This window comes from Odocoileus virginianus, chromosome 29, assembly GCF_023699985.2.
Source record: "Odocoileus virginianus isolate 20LAN1187 ecotype Illinois chromosome 29, Ovbor_1.2, whole genome shotgun sequence".
Taxonomy (NCBI): domain Eukaryota; kingdom Metazoa; phylum Chordata; class Mammalia; order Artiodactyla; family Cervidae; genus Odocoileus; species Odocoileus virginianus.
The window spans coordinates 18,053,563-18,071,686 of record NC_069702.1 but is presented as its reverse complement, the minus strand read 5'-3'; the positions used below and the strand labels follow the sequence as shown (position 1 = coordinate 18,071,686).

Below are 18,124 nucleotides of genomic sequence, written 5' to 3'. Positions count from 1 at the left end.
CATTGTGACCTTCCCTGTAATCCAAAGAGGTTAGGGCTGAGATGTTTAGCTGAGAAAGCAGCTGTTTTCCTACAATACTATCTTTGTAAATTTCTGAACCAACTTGCCTAATCATGATTTTGTGTTTCTGAGACAATATTCATTATGTGTCTTAGTCAACAAAGATTTGAGGATAACTCATTTAAATGTGATTGAAGGCCTCAGAATCTTCTTAGCGTTTTTCATGCTTCTTGATCATACATAATTGTCATTACAGCTTCAATATACAATTGTATAATTTACAGTATTAGCCAAGACTTAGAAATAGAACTGCAAACTTTGATGGGTTGAGTAATAGAAGGCAAAATCCTGTTGGATTTAATTTTTACTTTTAATTTTTTAATTGTAGTTGAATACAATATTATGTTAGTTTCAGGTGTACAATATGGTGATTCATCACTTATATACATTGTGAATTGATCACCACTATATGTTTACTATTTGTCTGTTCACCATACAAAGTTAGTGGAACGTTATTGACTATATTCCCTGTGTGGTACATTACATCCCATGACTTACTTATTTTGTGACTAGAGTTGGTACTCTTTAATCTCCTTCACCTATTTTGTCCTCCTCCCCATTCCTATCCTCTCTAAGCCAAGTCTATTTTTCAAATTTAATTTTCCAGTATCTCACAATTATGAATAATGCTGCAATTTAAACATTGTGTATTTCCATTTTGTTTGGGGTATATCTTCAGGGTAAATTCCTAGAAGTGAATTATTGAGTTTAAGGATAAACGTTTATGTAAAGTGAAGTAAAGGTGTTAGTCACTCAGCTGTGTCTGATTCTTTGCAATCCCATTGGTTGTAGCCCCTAGGCTTCTCTGTCCATGGGATGCTCCAGGCAAGAAATCTGGAGTGGGTTACCATTCCCTTCTCCAGGGGATCTTCCAGACCCAGGGACTGAACCCTGGTGTCCTGCTTTGGAGGCAGTTTCTTTACCATCTGAGCTCCAGGGAAGCTAATGTATATGTAATTTTAATAGAGATTGCCAGATTTCCTTCTGTGAGTGTTATAAGCTCCCCATCCCAAGCACTGTAGGAGAATGCCTATTTCCCACAGACTTGGTACATTGTCATGCTTTTGAATCTTTGCCAGTCTGTTGGGTCTGAAATCATATTTCAGTGTAGTTTTAATTTGTATTTCACTTACTTTGACTTAGTTGGAAAATCTCTACTTCTAAGAGCTAGCATAAAGCCAGTACCGCAACATAACTTAAAATTGAAAGGTGCTACTCAAGAACATTTTGTGCTTATATTTGGCCAGTCATGTCCTTTGAGCAGGGGCTTCCCAGGTGGTAAAGCACCTACCTGCCAAAGCAGGAGGCAGCAGGAGATGCGGGTTCAATTCCTGGGTCTGGAGGATTCCCTGGTGGAAGAAATGGCAACCCACTCCTGTATTCTTGCCTGGAGAATCCCATGGACAGAGGAGCCTGGCGGGCTACGGTCCATGGGGTCGCAATGGAGTGGGACACTGCTGAGTGACTGAGCATGCGTACATGACCTTTGAAGAGACTAAGAACTTCAGTCAGCAGGAGGCCAGTCTTTTCTCTGAGGGGGAGTAGGAACTCACGTTAAAGAAAAGAAGGCTTTCTTTGGACAGCTATGCCTTTACATTTTTTTCCATTTTCTCATTGTCCTTGTAGGTTGGCCAGGTTCATGGTGGATTGATGGGAATTATTCAGAGAGCCATGGTCAAGGCTTGTCCACATGTCTGGTTTGAACGCTCAGAAATGAAGGATCGTCACCTGGTTATTAAGAGGTAAGCAGTGACATTACTTGGTATCCATTGGGTTGGCATAAAATCTTGGCCTTCCCGTCAAAGAGGGCAGAGCCAGCGGTACTAAAAGTTTACACTAAAAATAAGGGTTAAAACTCAAATATATGGACCTCTGTTTGTGGTTGGCCATTTCTGGTGAGTCACCTGTCTTAACTGGACTTAAAAATTTTTGAGTTCTGTAGTCATGGTGGTATAGATGATGTGGTTAGAAGACCCATACATTTACATTGCCCTGACTTAGGTATTCCAATCACTGAATTTCTAAAACTGAAAATTACTACCTTGAATGTAAATAATTGGTAACGGTTGGCTGAATAAATAGATGGTTGCGTAAGTATTTGCTGGATGTTATCACTTACACGCATCTAGAGATTGACAGGCAAAAAGGCAAAATGGTTGTCTGAAGAGGCCTTACAAAATAGCTGAGAAAAGAAGAGAAGCTGACGTCAAAGGAGAAAAGGAAAGATAAAACCATCTGAATGCAGAGTTCCAAAGAATAGCAAGGAGAGATAAGAAAGCCTTCCTCAGTGATCAGTGCAAAGAAATAGAGGAAAATAATAGGATGGGAAAGACTAGAGATTTCTTTAAGAAAATTAGAGATACCAAGGAAACATTTCATGCAAAGATGGGCGCAATAAAGGACAGAAATGGTATGGACCTAACAGAAACAGAAGATATTAAGAAGAGGTGGCAATACACAGAAGAACTATACAAAAAAGCTCTTAATGACCCAGATAACCATGAATGGTGTGATTACTCACCTAGAGCCAGACATCCTGGAGTGTGAAGTCAAGTGGGCCTTAGGAAGCATCACTAAGAACAAAGCTAGTGGAGGTGATGGAATCCCAGCTGGGCTATTTCAAATTCTAAAAGATGATACTGTGAAAGTGCTGCACTCAATATGCCAGCAAATTTGGAAAATTCAGCAGTGGCCACAAGACTGGAAAAGGTCAGTTTTCATTCCAATCCCAAAGAAGGGCAACACTAAAGAATGTTCAAACTGCTGCACAATTGCACTCATCTCACATGCTAGCAAAGTAATGCTCAAAATTCTCCAAGCCAAGCTTCAATAATATGTGAACCATGAACTTCCAGATGTTCAAGCTGGATTTAGAAAAGGCAGAGAAACCAGAGATCAAATTGCCAACAACCACTGGATCACTAAAAAAGCAAGAGAGTTCCAGAAAAACGTCTACTCCTGCTTTATTGATTATGCCAGAGCCTTTGACTGTGTGATCACAACAAACTGTGGAAAATTTTTCAAGAGATAGGAATACCAGACCACCTGACCTGCCTCCTGAGAAATCTGTATGCGGGTCAAGAAGCAATGGTTAGAATGGGATATGGAACAACGGACTGGTTCCAAATTGGGAAAGGAGTATGTCAGGGCTGTATATTGTCACTCTGCTTATTTAACTTATATGCAGAGTACATCATGTGAAATGCCTGGCTGGATGAAGCACAAGCTGGAATCAAGATTGCTGGGAGAAATAGCAATAACCTCAGATATGCAGATGACACCACACTTATGGCAGAAAGCGAAGAAGAAATAAAGAGCCTCTTGATGAAAGTGAAAGAGGAGAGTGAAAAAGTTGGCTTAAAGCTCAACTTTCAAAAAACTAAGATCATGACATCTGGTCCCATCACTTCATGGCAAGTAGATGAGGAAACAATGTCAACAGTGAGAAACTTTATTTTCTAGAGCTCCCAAATCACTGCAGATTGTGACTGCAGCCATGAAATTAAAAGATGCTTGCTTCTTGGAAGAAAAGCTATGACCAACCTAGAAAGTGAATAAAGAAAGTGAAAGTTGCTCACTTTCATCATGAAAAGTGTCTGACTCTTTGCAACCCCATGGACTGTATAGTCCATGGAATTCTCCATGCCAGAATACTGGAGTGGGTAGCCTTTCTCGTCTTCAGGGTATCTTCCAAATCCAGGGATCGAACCCAGGTCTCCTGCATTGAAGGTGGATTCTTTAGCAGCTTAGCCACAACCAACCTAGACATCATATTAAAAAGCAGAGTCATTATTTGCCGACAAAGGTCCATCTAGTTAAAGCTATATTTTTTCCAGTAGTCATGTATGGATGTGAGAGTTGGACCATAAAGCTGAGCCCCGAAGAATTGATGCTTTTGAACTGTGGTGTTGGAGAGTCCCTTGGATTACAAGTAGATCAAACCAGTCAATCCTACAGGAAATCAGACCTGACTGTTCATTGGAAGGACTGATGCTGAAGCTGAAACTCCCAATACTTTGGACATTTGATGCAAAGAGTTATCTCATTGGGAAAGACCCTGATGCTGGGAAAGATTGAAGGCAGGAGAAGAAGGAGATGACAGCGGATGAGATGGTTGGATGGCATCACCAACTCAATGGACATGAGTTTGAGCAAGCTCTCGGAGTTGGTGATAGACAGGGAAGCCTGGTGTGCTGTAGTCCATGGGGTTGCAAAGAGTTGGACATGACTGAGCGACTGAATTGAACTGAGAGGCAGACAGAGCTAGTGCTCTTTATGGAACAGGACGGGAACTTCTGGGTCTTGGAGTGGAGTTAAGCTACCAGAAACCTTTGTTTGAAGCAGCTTTTTGCCTGAGACCTTTAACTGGAGGCACTCGAGTCATTGCTTCTGTAAATATGATGGTGGGCTATGCTTTTAAGAGTGAAATGGTACGTGCCTATTGAAATGTCTTTAAGGTTAGAGAACTGTTTCCCGTCTGTGATTATTGAGCAGTGGTGTGCATCCTGGCAGTTGTAATCTATCTCAGCTATGCCAACTCTTACACTTGTTTAGAAAGCGGCCAACTTGAGTTTATTTCCTTTCTCTTCTCCTTATTGCTTTACAATTATACTTGTGTTAGTGGAGAGTAAAGAATACCAAAGAGAGATTGGGATTGATGTATGCACACTTCCATGTGTAAAATAGATAGCTAGTGGGAAGCTGATGTATAGCACAAGGAGCTCAGCTCAGAGCTGTGATGACATAGAGGGGTGGGATGGGGGTAGGGTGGGATGGGCGTAGGGTGGGAGCGAGGCTCAAGAGGGAGGAGTTATATGTATACTTATAGCTGATTCACGTTGTGGTACAGCAGAAATTAACACAATATTGTAAAGCAACTGTATACCAATTTTAAAAAATGTACATGATTTAATTGAACCTAAAAGAAAGGATATCAAAGAGGATTCCCACCTCTCTACTTTTGAAGGTATAATTTAGATCCTTTATTTTTCTTCACAGACTAAAAGAACATATTGCTCATAAGAAAGAATTACCCATATTAATATTTCCTGAAGGTGAGAAGTGGGATTGCTTACCAAGTTATGGTTGATGACAACAGGTACCCGAAGTATATGGGGAGCTGGATTGTTCTGGAGCTGGCATTCTTAGTCCAGATTTCTGCTGTCCTTTAGGAATGTTATGGCCTCTCTCAGCCAGTAATTCCCTGCTTTCTTATGAGGTTTGATGGAAGTCATGGTACCTTTTGGATCTCAGAAGTTGTTTCTGGGAAATAAAGTTTGATGGGCTTCCCTGGTGGCTCAGATGGTGAAAAATCTGCCTGCAACGCAGGAGACTCGGGTTCGATCCTTGGGCTGGGAAGATCCTCTGGAGAAGGAAATGGCAACCCACTCCAGTATTCTTGGCTGGAGAATTCCATGGACAGAGGAGCCTGGCTGGCTACAGTCCATGGGGCCCCAAAGGGTTGGACATGACTGAGTGACTAACAACTTCACTTTTAATGAACTAAGATAGGTATTGTCCATAACTTTATAAAGGTCCTTATTTTAAAATATATTGAAGTCGCCATTTGTTGTGAAGAAACTGTATCTCTAAAGTAGTTAACAATAAAGTAAAATTTGTTGTCAAACCTGCTTAGAACTGTTGAATTACTACTGCTTAGACAGGAGTTAATTTGTAAAGTGATAGTATTTAAAATATCTGTAATTTTTAAAAAAGTCTGTAACTTTGATGTGACCTGAATATTTTAAATTATTTTATAACAAAATATTTCCTTTTTAAATTGACTGCTTTAAAAAATTTCACTCCCTGCCGATGTCCTTATAGGAACTTGTATCAACAATACTTCAGTCATGATGTTTAAAAAAGGAAGCTTTGAAATTGGAGGAACCATCCATCCAGTTGCCATTAAGGTAAGACAGATTATCCACTCTCACACCCCTCCCCGCCAAAGACAGTGACTTGGTCACTTTATTTTGATATAATTTCAAACTTAAGATTTGTAAGAATAAGGAATACTTGTGTGCTCTTTGCTTCTCTGGTTGCTCAGACGGTAAAGAATCTGCCTGCAATGCAGGAGACCCGAGTTTGATCCCTGAGTTGGGAAGATCCCCTGGGGAAGGAAGTGGCAACCCCCTCCAGGATTCTTGCCTGGAGAATTCCATGGACAGTGGAGGCTCACGGGCTGCACAGTCCATGGGGTCACAAAGAGTCGGGCACCACTGAGCGTGTGCTCTTTATTCATATCCACCAATTGTTTACGTTTGTCCCGTTTGCTAGATCTCTTTCTACTGATACAGATACAGATATGTAGCAGTAGGGGGATACTATGTGCAAAGCCAGTGTCTGGGTACTGAGGACACTGTGATATCAGTATCAGATACTATTCCTGCTTTGACCCACCTCCCAGTGGAGTGGGTAGACGGATATTTAAGAATCATGTCTATAACCCTCCAGGCTAAGCACTCTGAGGCTCTCGTCAGGCGAGTTACCTGGCCTGGTTTATTCTTTATTTTGTTTCTTTTCTTTTGCTAAAAGTTTCGTTGGAATATAGTTGATTTACAGTGCTGTGTTTGTTTTCAGGTGTTTCGCAAAGTGAATCCACTCAGTTATACATACACATGTATCCAGTCTTTTAGCTTCTTTTCCCATATAGGCTGTTACAGAGTATTGAGTAGGCTTCCCTGTGCCGTGTGACAGGTCCTTGTTAGTCATCTATTTTATACATATGGTCCTGTGTTTATGTTGATTTCAGTCTCCCAGTCTATCCCTCCCCTCCTTTACCCTCTGGTAACCATAGTCTGTTTGTTTTTTTGGAGGGGGCCAGGTCTGATGGATGTTTGGCCTGTTATCTACTGACATGTAGAAGAGATGCTGCCATTTAATTCCTAACTAGAATGCATTTTCTTTTCTCAGTATAATCCTCAGTTTGGTGATGCGTTTTGGAACAGTAGTAAATACAACATGGTGAGCTACCTGCTTCGAGTGATGACCAGCTGGGCCATTGTCTGTGACGTGTGGTACATGCCCCCCATGACCAGAGAGGTATTGCATAGATAAGAGGTGCTTTATCTAATCAGATGAAGGCGAGAAAACCTTTACCTGCACGTGTGGGTGTCTCCTTTCCTCATATCAGTTGAATTTGGACTTTCTGCCTTCTCAGCAAATGAGTCATTTAACAAAAATGTATCTAGTGCTCTTCAAAATCACACTGGTTTTAGATCAAGAGACTCTTTTCCATAATAGTTTTTACCATTGTTATTGGTTTATTGAACCTACAGATACTGTAGAATGTTGTATCTTGCATAAGTCTAGTAAAGAGCATAATAAATATATATATGTGATAAAGTTATTAAACAAAAAGAACACTGCATTTTCTTGATGGAACAAATGGTATTTGCTATAATTCAGAATAGAGCATATTTGACTTAAAAATGTGAATATTATACTTTAAAACAAATCTAAATATAATTCTAAATATAATTCAGAATAGAGCATATTTGACTTAAAAATGTGAATATTATACTTTAAAACAAATCTAAATGATTGTGTCGATATTTGAAAGCGTTGAGAACTGTCTTCAGGATGTGCTGGTCATTTTTTATTTCAGGAGGGAGAAGATGCAGTCCAGTTTGCTAACAGGGTTAAGTCTGCTATTGCTGTGCAAGGAGGGTTGACTGAGCTTCCTTGGTAAGAAATTTTTCAGAAGTATTATTACTTTAAAAAATAGATTATTTATTATGCTTTCTAGTTGGAGGTTTAGCTGACATTGACAGTGGTTGATACAGCATAATGATGGCTTAAATAAGATTGAATGTATCTCTCATACTTCATCACAGGCAGCCTAGACTGGTACAACAGCTCATTTTGTGTTGATCTCCCATCCTCAGTGTTGTCCAAGACGGCTCTGCCCAGTGCGTACAGTAACATGACTAGCAGGGAAGAACTAAAACAAGAAGAATGCATTCATGTCTTTAAGAGCACAAGCTGGAAGTTGGACATGCCACTTCCACTTCTGTTGTTGACTCGAGCTAAGTCACGTGATGACACCTTGTTGTAGAGGACGCTCGGATTTGTTCTGCTTGGCCCTGTTAGTGGCTCAGTCACGTCCGACTCATGGCAGCCCCATGAACTGGGTTTTGCCAGGCTTCTCTGTCCATGTAATGGGGTTGCCATTTCTTTCTCCAGGGGATCCTCCTGACCCAGGGATCAAACCCAGGTCTCCTGCATTGCAGGCAGACTCCTTACTGTCAGAGCTGCCAGGGAAGCTCCTGCTTGGCCATATGTCTTGCTAAAATTTAGGGATCTTTCACTGAAGAAGAAACTGGGATTGGATTTGAGGGAAATGGATCTTTGAAGGCAGGGGGGCAACCTACAAACTTGTTCTTATTTATCTCCAGCTGTAATTATATTAAAGAAAACTTCAAAACTTGACAGGAAGTAAGTGGAATATTATAAGTATGGATATCTATGGCTTTAGTTTTGTGTTTTTTTTAAGAAGGATAGAATATAGGTGAGAGTATTAATCTGATCAGGCTGCCAGAACAAGCTCCCATAGACTGGGTGGCTTAAACAACAGAAATTTATTTTGTCACAGTTCCAAAGGCTGGAAGCTCTTTGGTGTGTCTTCTTACATGGGCACTGTTCCTGTCTTGATGGCCCATCCCTGATGACCTCATCTATACCTAATGGACTCCCCAAATCTCCATCTCCAAATACTGTATTATTGAGGGTCAGGGCTTCAGGACGTGAATTTTGGGGGGCACATGCAAACATTTTGCCTGTGTCAGTGAGGGTTGAATATCACTAGGTTATAAGGGGAGATAAAATTTGTACATATACACAGACATTGTATTAGCATATTTAGCACAAAAACAGTCCATTCGTTAAGTCCTGTGCGTTTAATAAAGTCCCTGCTATCTATCTATTTGGTGTTTTGAAAACACTTGACTTGAGAAGTTCACTAGAGGCAATTTTGGGAGTGTCGTGGAGCAGGAAGTGGCTAGGCAAGTCTGGCTATGAGCTAGGCAGCCAAAACCTTTTGAACCGGCAGAGGTACCCAGGACTGCTTAGGAATTAAGCCTATGAATAAGGGCTGCTTGGATTCTTATATACCATTTAATGCAAGGGTGGGGGATGTCTCTAAAATAATTTCATCAACTCACGTATCTTGAACACAACTTAATTTCACCCAGGAAAGTCTGTTTCTGGCATCTGTCTTGCTAATTAACAAGCCACTAACTTCTGCAGTGATAACCCATTTCTAAATTCACTATGCTAATTAACAAAGCTTGCAAAGTTGATGGGAGATCAAGACAGTGAAAGCCTTATAGTGGCATCTCTGGAGGATGGCCTTCTAATTAAATGCCTGGCTGACCGCTCTGGGGCTGTGAGTTCTTGATTTAGGGCAACTGCCTGAACTGTGGTTAAGATAGTTTAGGACTAACATTCTTATTACACTCTCTAAACTGGAATATGTGAAACTAAATTTCACACATCCTGCTGAAACCAGGTGACTCAGAGTGGGACTTCAGTCCACGTGGCCAGGACTTGAACCCTGCCTAAACCTAGATGGGGGCTTGAACCCACGGTGTTTTAACTAGAATCACTCACCTGATGTCTGGGGTTACTTGAGGCTCAGGTACTTTGTGTCCCAGTGCAGAAGAAATTCAGTAAGAGGCAAAGTGACAGGCAAGAAGTAGATTTGTTACTATAGGAAAGTTGAGGAAATGCAAATGGACAGGTTGCCTGCCTCACAAATTAAGTGGTCTACAATTTTATAATCAAAGGAAAATGAGGGAGAGGAAAAGACTGTCTTCTTTGAGTAGAGGTCAAGCTTATATCACTAGCTCCTCCTTTGTATTGGGTAGGAGAGTGCCTGACCCTACAAGGGTCAGACCTTGCAGGGTCAGACACTATCATAGCTTATTCAAATCAGTAAGAGGGTGGTAATGTTTTTCTTTGACCTAATGACCTGGGGAATGTCTCATGCTTTTTATTTATGACTTTATAGCAAAGCAAGCCTGCTTCATTCCATGATAATCCCATAGTTTTCTTGAGCAATCATTAACTTACAGTGGTCTCCCAAAATTTCCTAAGTTTCTCTGTCTATCTATAGTCCCATACTGGGACCTTTACAACTAGCGGTTGCTGTTTAGTCCCTCAGTCATGTCTGACTCTTTGTGATCCCATGAACTGCAGCACTCCAGGCTTCCCTGTCCATCACCAACTCCCAGAATTTGCTCAAACTCATGTCCATTGAGTCGGTGATGCCAACCAACAATCTCATTCTCTGTTGCCCGCTTCTTCTCCTGCCCTCAATCTTTCCCAGCATCAGGGTTTTTTCCAATGAGTCAGCTCTTTGCATCAGGTGACCAAAGTATTGGGGCATATTCAGGGTTGATTTCCTTTAAGATTGACTGGTTTGATTTCTTTGCAGTCCAAGGGACTCTCAAGAGTCTTTTCTAGCACCACAATTCAAAAGCATCAGTTCTTTGGCACTCAACTTTCATATCTGTACATGACTACTGGAAAAATCATAGCTTTGACTAGACGGACCTTTCTTGAGCAATCAGTCTCCCAAAGTTTCCTAGGATTCTGTATCTATTTGTAGTCCCCTACCGGGACCCTTACAACTACCTGTATAAGTATCCTATTCTATCCTTATCACTGCCATCAGGAAATAACAGGCTTACCAATGCTCTAGTTTACAGATGTCTTAGTGACCCATGTTCATATGTATAACTGGCTTCCTCTTCCTCGTCCATTGTTTTCTATTCTTTATCCCCCCTTCCCTTTACTTGACATGCTAGCCCTAATCCTGCCCTGAAGCCATTATGAAAAGCTTAGAGCTTTAGATCTGTAGCCTCAGGTACCAAGGAAAGGAAGAAAGCCTTGCGAAACAAAGAGAGCCCGAGGGAGTGAGCTCAAGGACAGACTGGCTTGAACAGAATGACAGAAATGATCCTCATAGTTTTAAAATTGCCTTTTATCAGGCTCTATGCAGTTTTATATATAAAAAAGTTACTTTTAATTATTTAGACTCTTCTTTTAAAAGAAAATAAGCTCGCTGCCTTTCCAGTTGTATTTGTCATTCATCTGTTGGGTATGAATTAACATGTCTAGATATTCCCCCCCCTCGATTAAATGAGAACTTAATTGAATCATCTTTTTAAAAATTATTATGTGACTATTTTAAAAAATTTATTGATTGATTTATTTTCTGCTGGCTCGTTGCGGCAGGTGGGTTTTCTTTAGTTGCAGTGAGTGGGAGCTACTACTAGTAGCAGTGAATGAGTTTCTCATTGCTATGGCTTTTCTTGTTATAGATGTCGATTAAAAAAGATGCACTCTGGGAGAGTTACAAGTTTTATTTAGGGCGAAATGAGGACTGTAGCCTAGGAGATAGCACCTCAGATTGCTCTGAGAGACTGCTCCAAAGAGGTAGTGGGGGAAGGTCAATATATAAGATTTTGGTGAATGAAGCACTTTACAAAAGGTTTTCTGCTTGTCGTGAAGAGCTGATGTCATCATGAAGGGACTTAGTGATTTTCTAGACATGAAGAGATGCAAAGATTGGGATCACGAAATCAGTTCCTGAAAACATCTACCTATCTAAAGGCCTGTCCCGTCGGATTCCGTGGAGCACAGAGTGCCTCGCTCTCCACCCTGAACGCCCGCAGGGGTTGTTGAGGGTCAACAGCTGCAGCAGCACAAGGTTCAGTCTCCGCAGAGGCAGATGGCAAATGCTCTTGTTGTTCAGTCCCTGGCAAATCCTCTTGGCAAGTGCCAGTTTGTAGTTGACACAGAGCCTGGGCTCTAGGTGCACAGGCTTCGGTAGTTGTAGCACATGGGCAGTAGTTTGGGGCCCGGCTTAGTTGCCCCTCGGTCTGGGATGCTCCCAGACCAGGAATCTAACCTGTGTCCCCTGCATTGACAGGTGGATTCTTAACCACTGGACCACCAGGGGAGCCCTCAATTGTACCATCTTAAACTGGCTTTTATATTCAGCTGCTGCCCTCCGTAAGAACTAAGATCTGCCATTGCAAAGGGGAATTGAATAAAGTTTTGAAGTCTCTATTGGAGTGCTTAGAGCAGTGACTCAGACGGTAAAGCATCTGTCTGCAACACGGGAGACCCAGGTTCGATCCCTGGGAAGATCCCCTGGAGAGGGAATGGCAACCCACTCCAGTACTCTTGCTGGGAAAATTCCATGGATGGAGGAACCTGATAGGCTACAGTCCATAGGATCGTAGAGAGTTGGACCCAACTGAGTGACTTCACTTTCACTTTCTTTAGAAGGGAGATGCTCAGGATTTTCAAGGACAGACGTCGCTAATTGATTTGTTGCCTGTTTTGGCCTGGACCTCAGAAAAGGAGGAATGGCCTTTCCTCTGGCTCTCCCTCCCTTTCTTATTTCTTACCAACCATCCTTGATGGCATCACCGACTCGATGGACATGAGTTTGAGTAAGCTCTGGGAATTGATGATGGACAGGGAAACTGGGCGTGCTGCAGTCCATGGGGTCCCAAAGAGTCGGACACGACTGAGCGACTGAACTGAACTGGTAACTCAGCTGGTAAAGAATCTGCCTACAATGCAGGAGACCCTGGTTCGATTCCTGGGTTGGGAAGATCCCCTGGAGAGGGGATAGGCTACCCACTCCAGTATTCTTGGGCTCTCCTGGCGGCTCAGACAGTAAAGAATCCGCCTGCAATGCGGGAGACCTGGGTTTGATCTCTGGGTTGGGAAGATCCCTTGGAGGAGGGCATGGCAACCCACTCCAGTATTCTTGCCTGGAGAATCCCCACAGACAGAGAAGCCTGGCGGGCTACAGTTCATGGGGTCACAAAGAACTGGACTTGACTGAGCGACTAAGCACTGCACACATTGCTTTTATGTGAATTCTGAATAGTAAGGACTGATGTTGAAGCTGAAACTCCAGTACTTTGGCCACCTGATGCGAAGAGCTGACTCATTGGAAATGACCCTGATGCTGGGAAAGATTGAAGGCGGGAGGAGAAGGGGACGACAGAGGATGAGATGGTTGGATGGCATCATCGACTCGATGGACATGGGTTTGGGTGGACTCCGGGAGTTGGTGATGGATGGGGAGGCCTGGCGTGCTGCAGTTCATGGGGTTGCAAAGAGTCGGCCACGACTGAGCGACTGAACTAAACTGAACTGAAGAACTAAGAAAGGGAGGGAGGGCCAGAGGAAAGGCCATTCCTCCTTTTCTGAGGTCCAGGCCAAAACAGGCAACAAGTCAGTTAGCAACATCTCTCCTGAGCAGCCAAAACAGGCAACAAGTCAGTTAACCAACATCTGCCCTTGAGCAGATGTTGAGTGGTACCAGGGAAACCCCTAAATGCTGTGTATAGTGAGAAGCATCTCCTGTGGATAAGAGAGGCTCTTGTGGACAATTCTGGAGGTCTCATGACAACTTCTGACCTTATTTCATGGAAATTTCCTACAGCTGGCCCCCTGGAAGATTTGTGGGCCCAAGTCCATTTTTAAAGTTGAGGACTTCGTGGTGGACCACGTCTTAGTTTTGACTCTAGAGGCCTGAACATTACAGCGGACTCAGGCTGCCTTCTGTTTGTAGGTCAAGTTCTGTCTTCATGGCATTGAGTTCACTGGCTAACCTATGAAAACTCCCATCATCATTAGAGAGCACTTGGTAAACATTCATGCTTAGCTGGGTTAAAATTAAACAGGCAGAGTATAAAGTAAGCACTTTCTTGGTCCGTGGTCTCCTGGGAATTAAAATCTAAAGTGTGAGATTAGGAGAGAGTGGATCTGATAATCCAGTTTTCTTCCAGGTCTTCCAACTTGTTTCTTTGTATTGTCAAAAGAAGGAAAGACATACACAATCCTTTTAACTTTGGCAGGTCTGATTTTTACTACCCTGGAGAGAGTTCAAAGATTCACAGGCTCTGAATTAAGGAATGCTGCTTACATAGGCCCTGTGATTTGTTGAATGCCATTTATGTTTTTGTTTGTTTGATTTATTTTGAGTCTCTTTAGATTATCAATACTTACAATAGAGCACTTTGAATCAAAACATGACTTGTTAGACACAGGATTAGATTTGAATCATGAGCCCATTTCTTTTTGAGGAATTTACCCCCCCACCCCCACACATAGCACCTTCATCATTTCTTATATGTATATTTATAGTGAGACCAGGGAAGCCCAGTAACTCAGATGGTAAAGCATCCACCTGGAATGAAGCAGACCTGGGTTTGAAACCTGGGTCAGGAAGATCCTCTGGAGAAGGAAATGGCAACCCACTCCACTGTTCTTGCCTGGAGAATCCTATGGACAGAGGAGCCTGGTGGGCTACAGTCCATGGGGTTGCAAGGAGTTGGACATGACTGAGCAACTAACATACACATAGGCTGATTTAGATGAAAAGATCTAGTACTTGTCTTTCCTTGGGGAAAAAGATAGGTAAACAGTCCGAGTTTTAATATCACATCCAAATATGGAAGATAGCAGCCCTAACTTCTAAAAAGAAAGTGAGCAGTGAAATTGTGCTTAATTCTTTCCAAACATCAAAGAGATTGTTCCTTCAAGTAACACAGGTCTGATTGAGTGGTAGAGCAGAGACTGAAGCCTGGGTTTTTCTGCTTCCAGATCCGCTGTACTTTGCCTCCTCTCTGAGCATCTGCTCAGCGCCATGGCACTGTGCAACATGTGTGAGTAGGTAACCCTTTGAAATCACTGCTGGGAGTATTTATGTGTCTTTCTGTTTTCAGGGATGGAGGGCTGAAGAGAGCCAAGGTGAAGGACACCTTTAAGGAAGAGCAGCAGAAGAATTACAGCAAAATGATCGTGGGCAATGGATCTCTCGAGTCGGAACTGGACTGAATGCCATGCAGGCTTTCTAGAGCTAGTCCTTAGAAATGGAACGGGGTGGGGTTTTTTTTTTTTGTTTGTTTTTTTTGACAAGGGGAAGAAGGAAGTGCGTTGTTTTGTTTTACTTTTTTTTTTTTTTTTAATTGTTAACCTTTTCTACAGGGTGGTTGTCTCTACCTCCTCTTGCCAGAGGCAGAACCTCCGGTGCCATTTTTGGCTTTTGTTGTTAAAGCATTAGCCGCATGAACGGTAAAGTTGTGTGCTGAGTTTGAACTGATTCTGCCTTTTGTGAAATGACTGTGGCCTTGTGGATGGAATGAAATATTTGTACTGGAAAAAGCTCTTCTAAAACACTTTGGGAACTCATTGTGTTTGGAACTCATTGAGAGGGCAGTTCTCAAGAAAATACCCCACACTTTGTTAATGATTCGTTTTCACACGCCCTTCCCTTCCCACTTTGCTTACTCACTTAAACAAGGATTGCACATTAGGTTCGAATGGCTGTTACGGTTTTGTTCTACTACAAGGTTGAAAAGAAAAATGGAAGACAGTCTTTAGGAGAAAGGACAGCTTTGTGGCCCCTTGATCTGAAAGTTGAAAGGAAATTAAATATTTTTTACTGGCGTGTTAGAGGAGACATCCTATTTGGTGAACTTTACCAAAGAAAAGTGAATCTACGTTACAGTGAGTTCATGTTTATATGTAGGTGACTTTCAAATAGACCTGTGTTAGCCAGCAACCGGTGATAAAGCTTTTAGTTTTCCATGTTTCTATAGTAAAGATCTCTACCTGATGCCTCTCGCATCTACTGATTTGTTTGATCCATGTCACCAAACACATTTCAAAGAGGAAGAGCCTCTGACAACCACCACCAATCACACTGAGTGTCTTCCGCAGAGGTGGGGGTGTTGTGAGTGAAGTGTTTGGCACTGTTCCTCCCCCATCACTCCTTTGTCCTTTATTTCAGAACTTTGCCATTTTCTTAAACATGAAAATAAGTGGTAAAATTACCTTTTGGAATCTGAGCCTTAAATCTTTTGAAGGGGAAAATCAATGTTTCCCGACTGCAGCATAAGCAATGTTGATAGCAATATAGTGCCATCAGAGTGTTATTTCTCTTCTGGGAACCATGTACAAAATGTGACACTGTCTTACGGTGAATATAAATAAATTCTATATTTCTAAACGTGTGTTGCATTATTTTCTCTGTACCTCAGCTCTCTTGCCTTCTTCTGATTTTGAGTAAGTTAAATTTTTTCACATTACAATCAAGGATTGTTTGTCTTTTCATTTCAGTGACATAGTTGGATTTTATTCGACTGGAACGGCTGGAAAATGAGAAACATGTACCGTTGGTTTCGCTGTGGTTTTTTTTCCTCTCTTTCTCCTTTTTTTTTTTAAGCTAAGTTGTCTGGACTGACTCTTGGACCTTGTCTTGAGCAAAGACATAGACTTCAGTTGTTTTGCAAATGAACTCAGGCACTACTCTCTTAACTGAGATAGGCCTGCCCCAGCACAATCAATGTGTATTTTTCTCATCAAGCTTTATGGATTTGGTCCCAAAGGAAAATTTGTGAACAGGTGACCGTCACGGTCAGCTAGCCTTCTCTTCTTACTTCCCCCCATCTTTTTCCTTTGTTCTTGCTTTAACCTTTGCCCCCACACCCCCAAAAAACTCTCTTGAGGGTAAGCTTTGACCCCAAATCAGTGAATCTGTATGTTGAGGTGACTCTTTTTTTCTCAGAAGATTTCCTTTTTCTTTTTGCTTGTCATATTCAATACAGCTTGAATTAATAAACTCATTCTATTAATTAGGTCAATTCTCAGAAAAGTTGGTAGAGCAACTAATAGCCCTTTTGTTTGGATACTGATAATATGTATCTTTCCAAGGGCACCATGAAAGCAATCATGCTATCACACATTCACTAGAAAATCTAATGCTGTTTTTTTTTTTAATCAGAATACAATTGCTTTACAATGCTGTCTTAGCTTCTGCTGTACAAGGTGAATCAACTATATGTATACATATATCCTGGAGAAGGAAATGGCAACCAACTCCAGTATTCTTGCCTGGAGAATCCCATAGGCTGCCGTCTGTGGGGTCGCACAGAGTCGGACACGACTGAAGCGACTTAGCAGCAGCTTCCCTCTGGAGCCTCCCTCCCCTGTAAAACCCACCCCCACCCCCCACCATTCCACCCCTATAGGTCATCACAGAGCACCAGAACCTTTGTCTTGTAAGTTTTTGACTTATACAACTAGTTTTCAAGTTGTTTTAGGAATTACAGTATTACTGAAAGCATGTTTTTAGAAAGCAAATACTGCTCAGATTTAGCTTATGTTCCCTAGAATACCTGTTTTTTTTTTTTTTTTTGACTTGCCTTTCTTTATATTATTTTATACCCACTTTTAGAAATATTGTGCCCAGAGTTTAGTATTCCTGGGACTTCTGTAACTATTGGTGTATGAAGGGTAAGCAGGAATTGGTAGAAAAAAATCCCATTAGATAAACCGTTTCATCTGACTCTTTCATGTAACACAGATTCATTCGTTGAGTCTTGTGAAGGGCCATCACCTAAAAAAATGTGACGGCCCATTTTTATTCCTATCCTTTGTCTCGGTGACCTCTATAGGCACTGGGTTTCAGGAACACCAAGGGTTTCTGAAACATCCTGGCACATACTGGGATTTGATGAGCAGCCATGTCTGAATCAGCAAATAATCCTCAGAGCACAAGGGAGACAGTCCTGGATCACAGCCTGGTGCAAAGAACCGTGGTGAGGAAAGTTTTCTAGCAGAGACAGACTTGCTAAGGTCTAGTCAACTTCTTGGTGATTTGCACATGCTGCATTTCGGACATCTACTGATACCTGGAAATACACAATAAGGACTGTTGGTTTCTCGTGCCTACAGATAATGTCCCGGGGTTATGAGGGCCACCTCTGCATCAGAGTTGCTTTCAGTAGCTGTTTCTGAAATATGATACTTTTAAAAGTGTGGTACTGCAGACCTAACCTGTTTCTTGCTGGGTCTGAGTGACCTATTATGAACTTGACAAAAGCTGTGTGCTTGCTTTTTGTTTTTTTGTTTTTTTTCTGAATACTGGGTTCCAATGGATAGATGCTACTGGTATTTGATGTTATTTTTTGGAGTAATGGTTAGGATGAGACAAGAGTCATAAAGACATTTTCTAATTGTGACTGTAGCA

At 41.8% G+C, this 18,124-nt stretch overlaps 1 protein-coding gene across 4 annotated transcripts in view; it reads left to right on the top strand.

Annotated features, from left to right (window-relative positions):
• Positions 1 to 16,102, top strand: part of GPAT3 (glycerol-3-phosphate acyltransferase 3) — a 63,412-nt gene extending 47,310 nt beyond the window's left edge. For all 4 annotated transcript variants that reach the window (XM_020892891.2, XM_070458200.1, XM_020892895.2 and 1 more), the window contains 6 exons: positions 1,687 to 1,802; positions 5,059 to 5,114; positions 5,884 to 5,969; positions 6,973 to 7,101; positions 7,667 to 7,746; positions 14,817 to 16,102. In XM_020892891.2, the coding sequence (XP_020748550.1) occupies positions 1,687 to 1,802; positions 5,059 to 5,114; positions 5,884 to 5,969; positions 6,973 to 7,101; positions 7,667 to 7,746; positions 14,817 to 14,928 (579 nt within the window). In that variant the 3' untranslated portion in view covers positions 14,929 to 16,102. The remainder of the gene's footprint in view (positions 1 to 1,686; positions 1,803 to 5,058; positions 5,115 to 5,883; positions 5,970 to 6,972; positions 7,102 to 7,666; positions 7,747 to 14,816) is intronic.
• Positions 16,103 to 18,124: the final 2,022 nt, after the last annotated feature.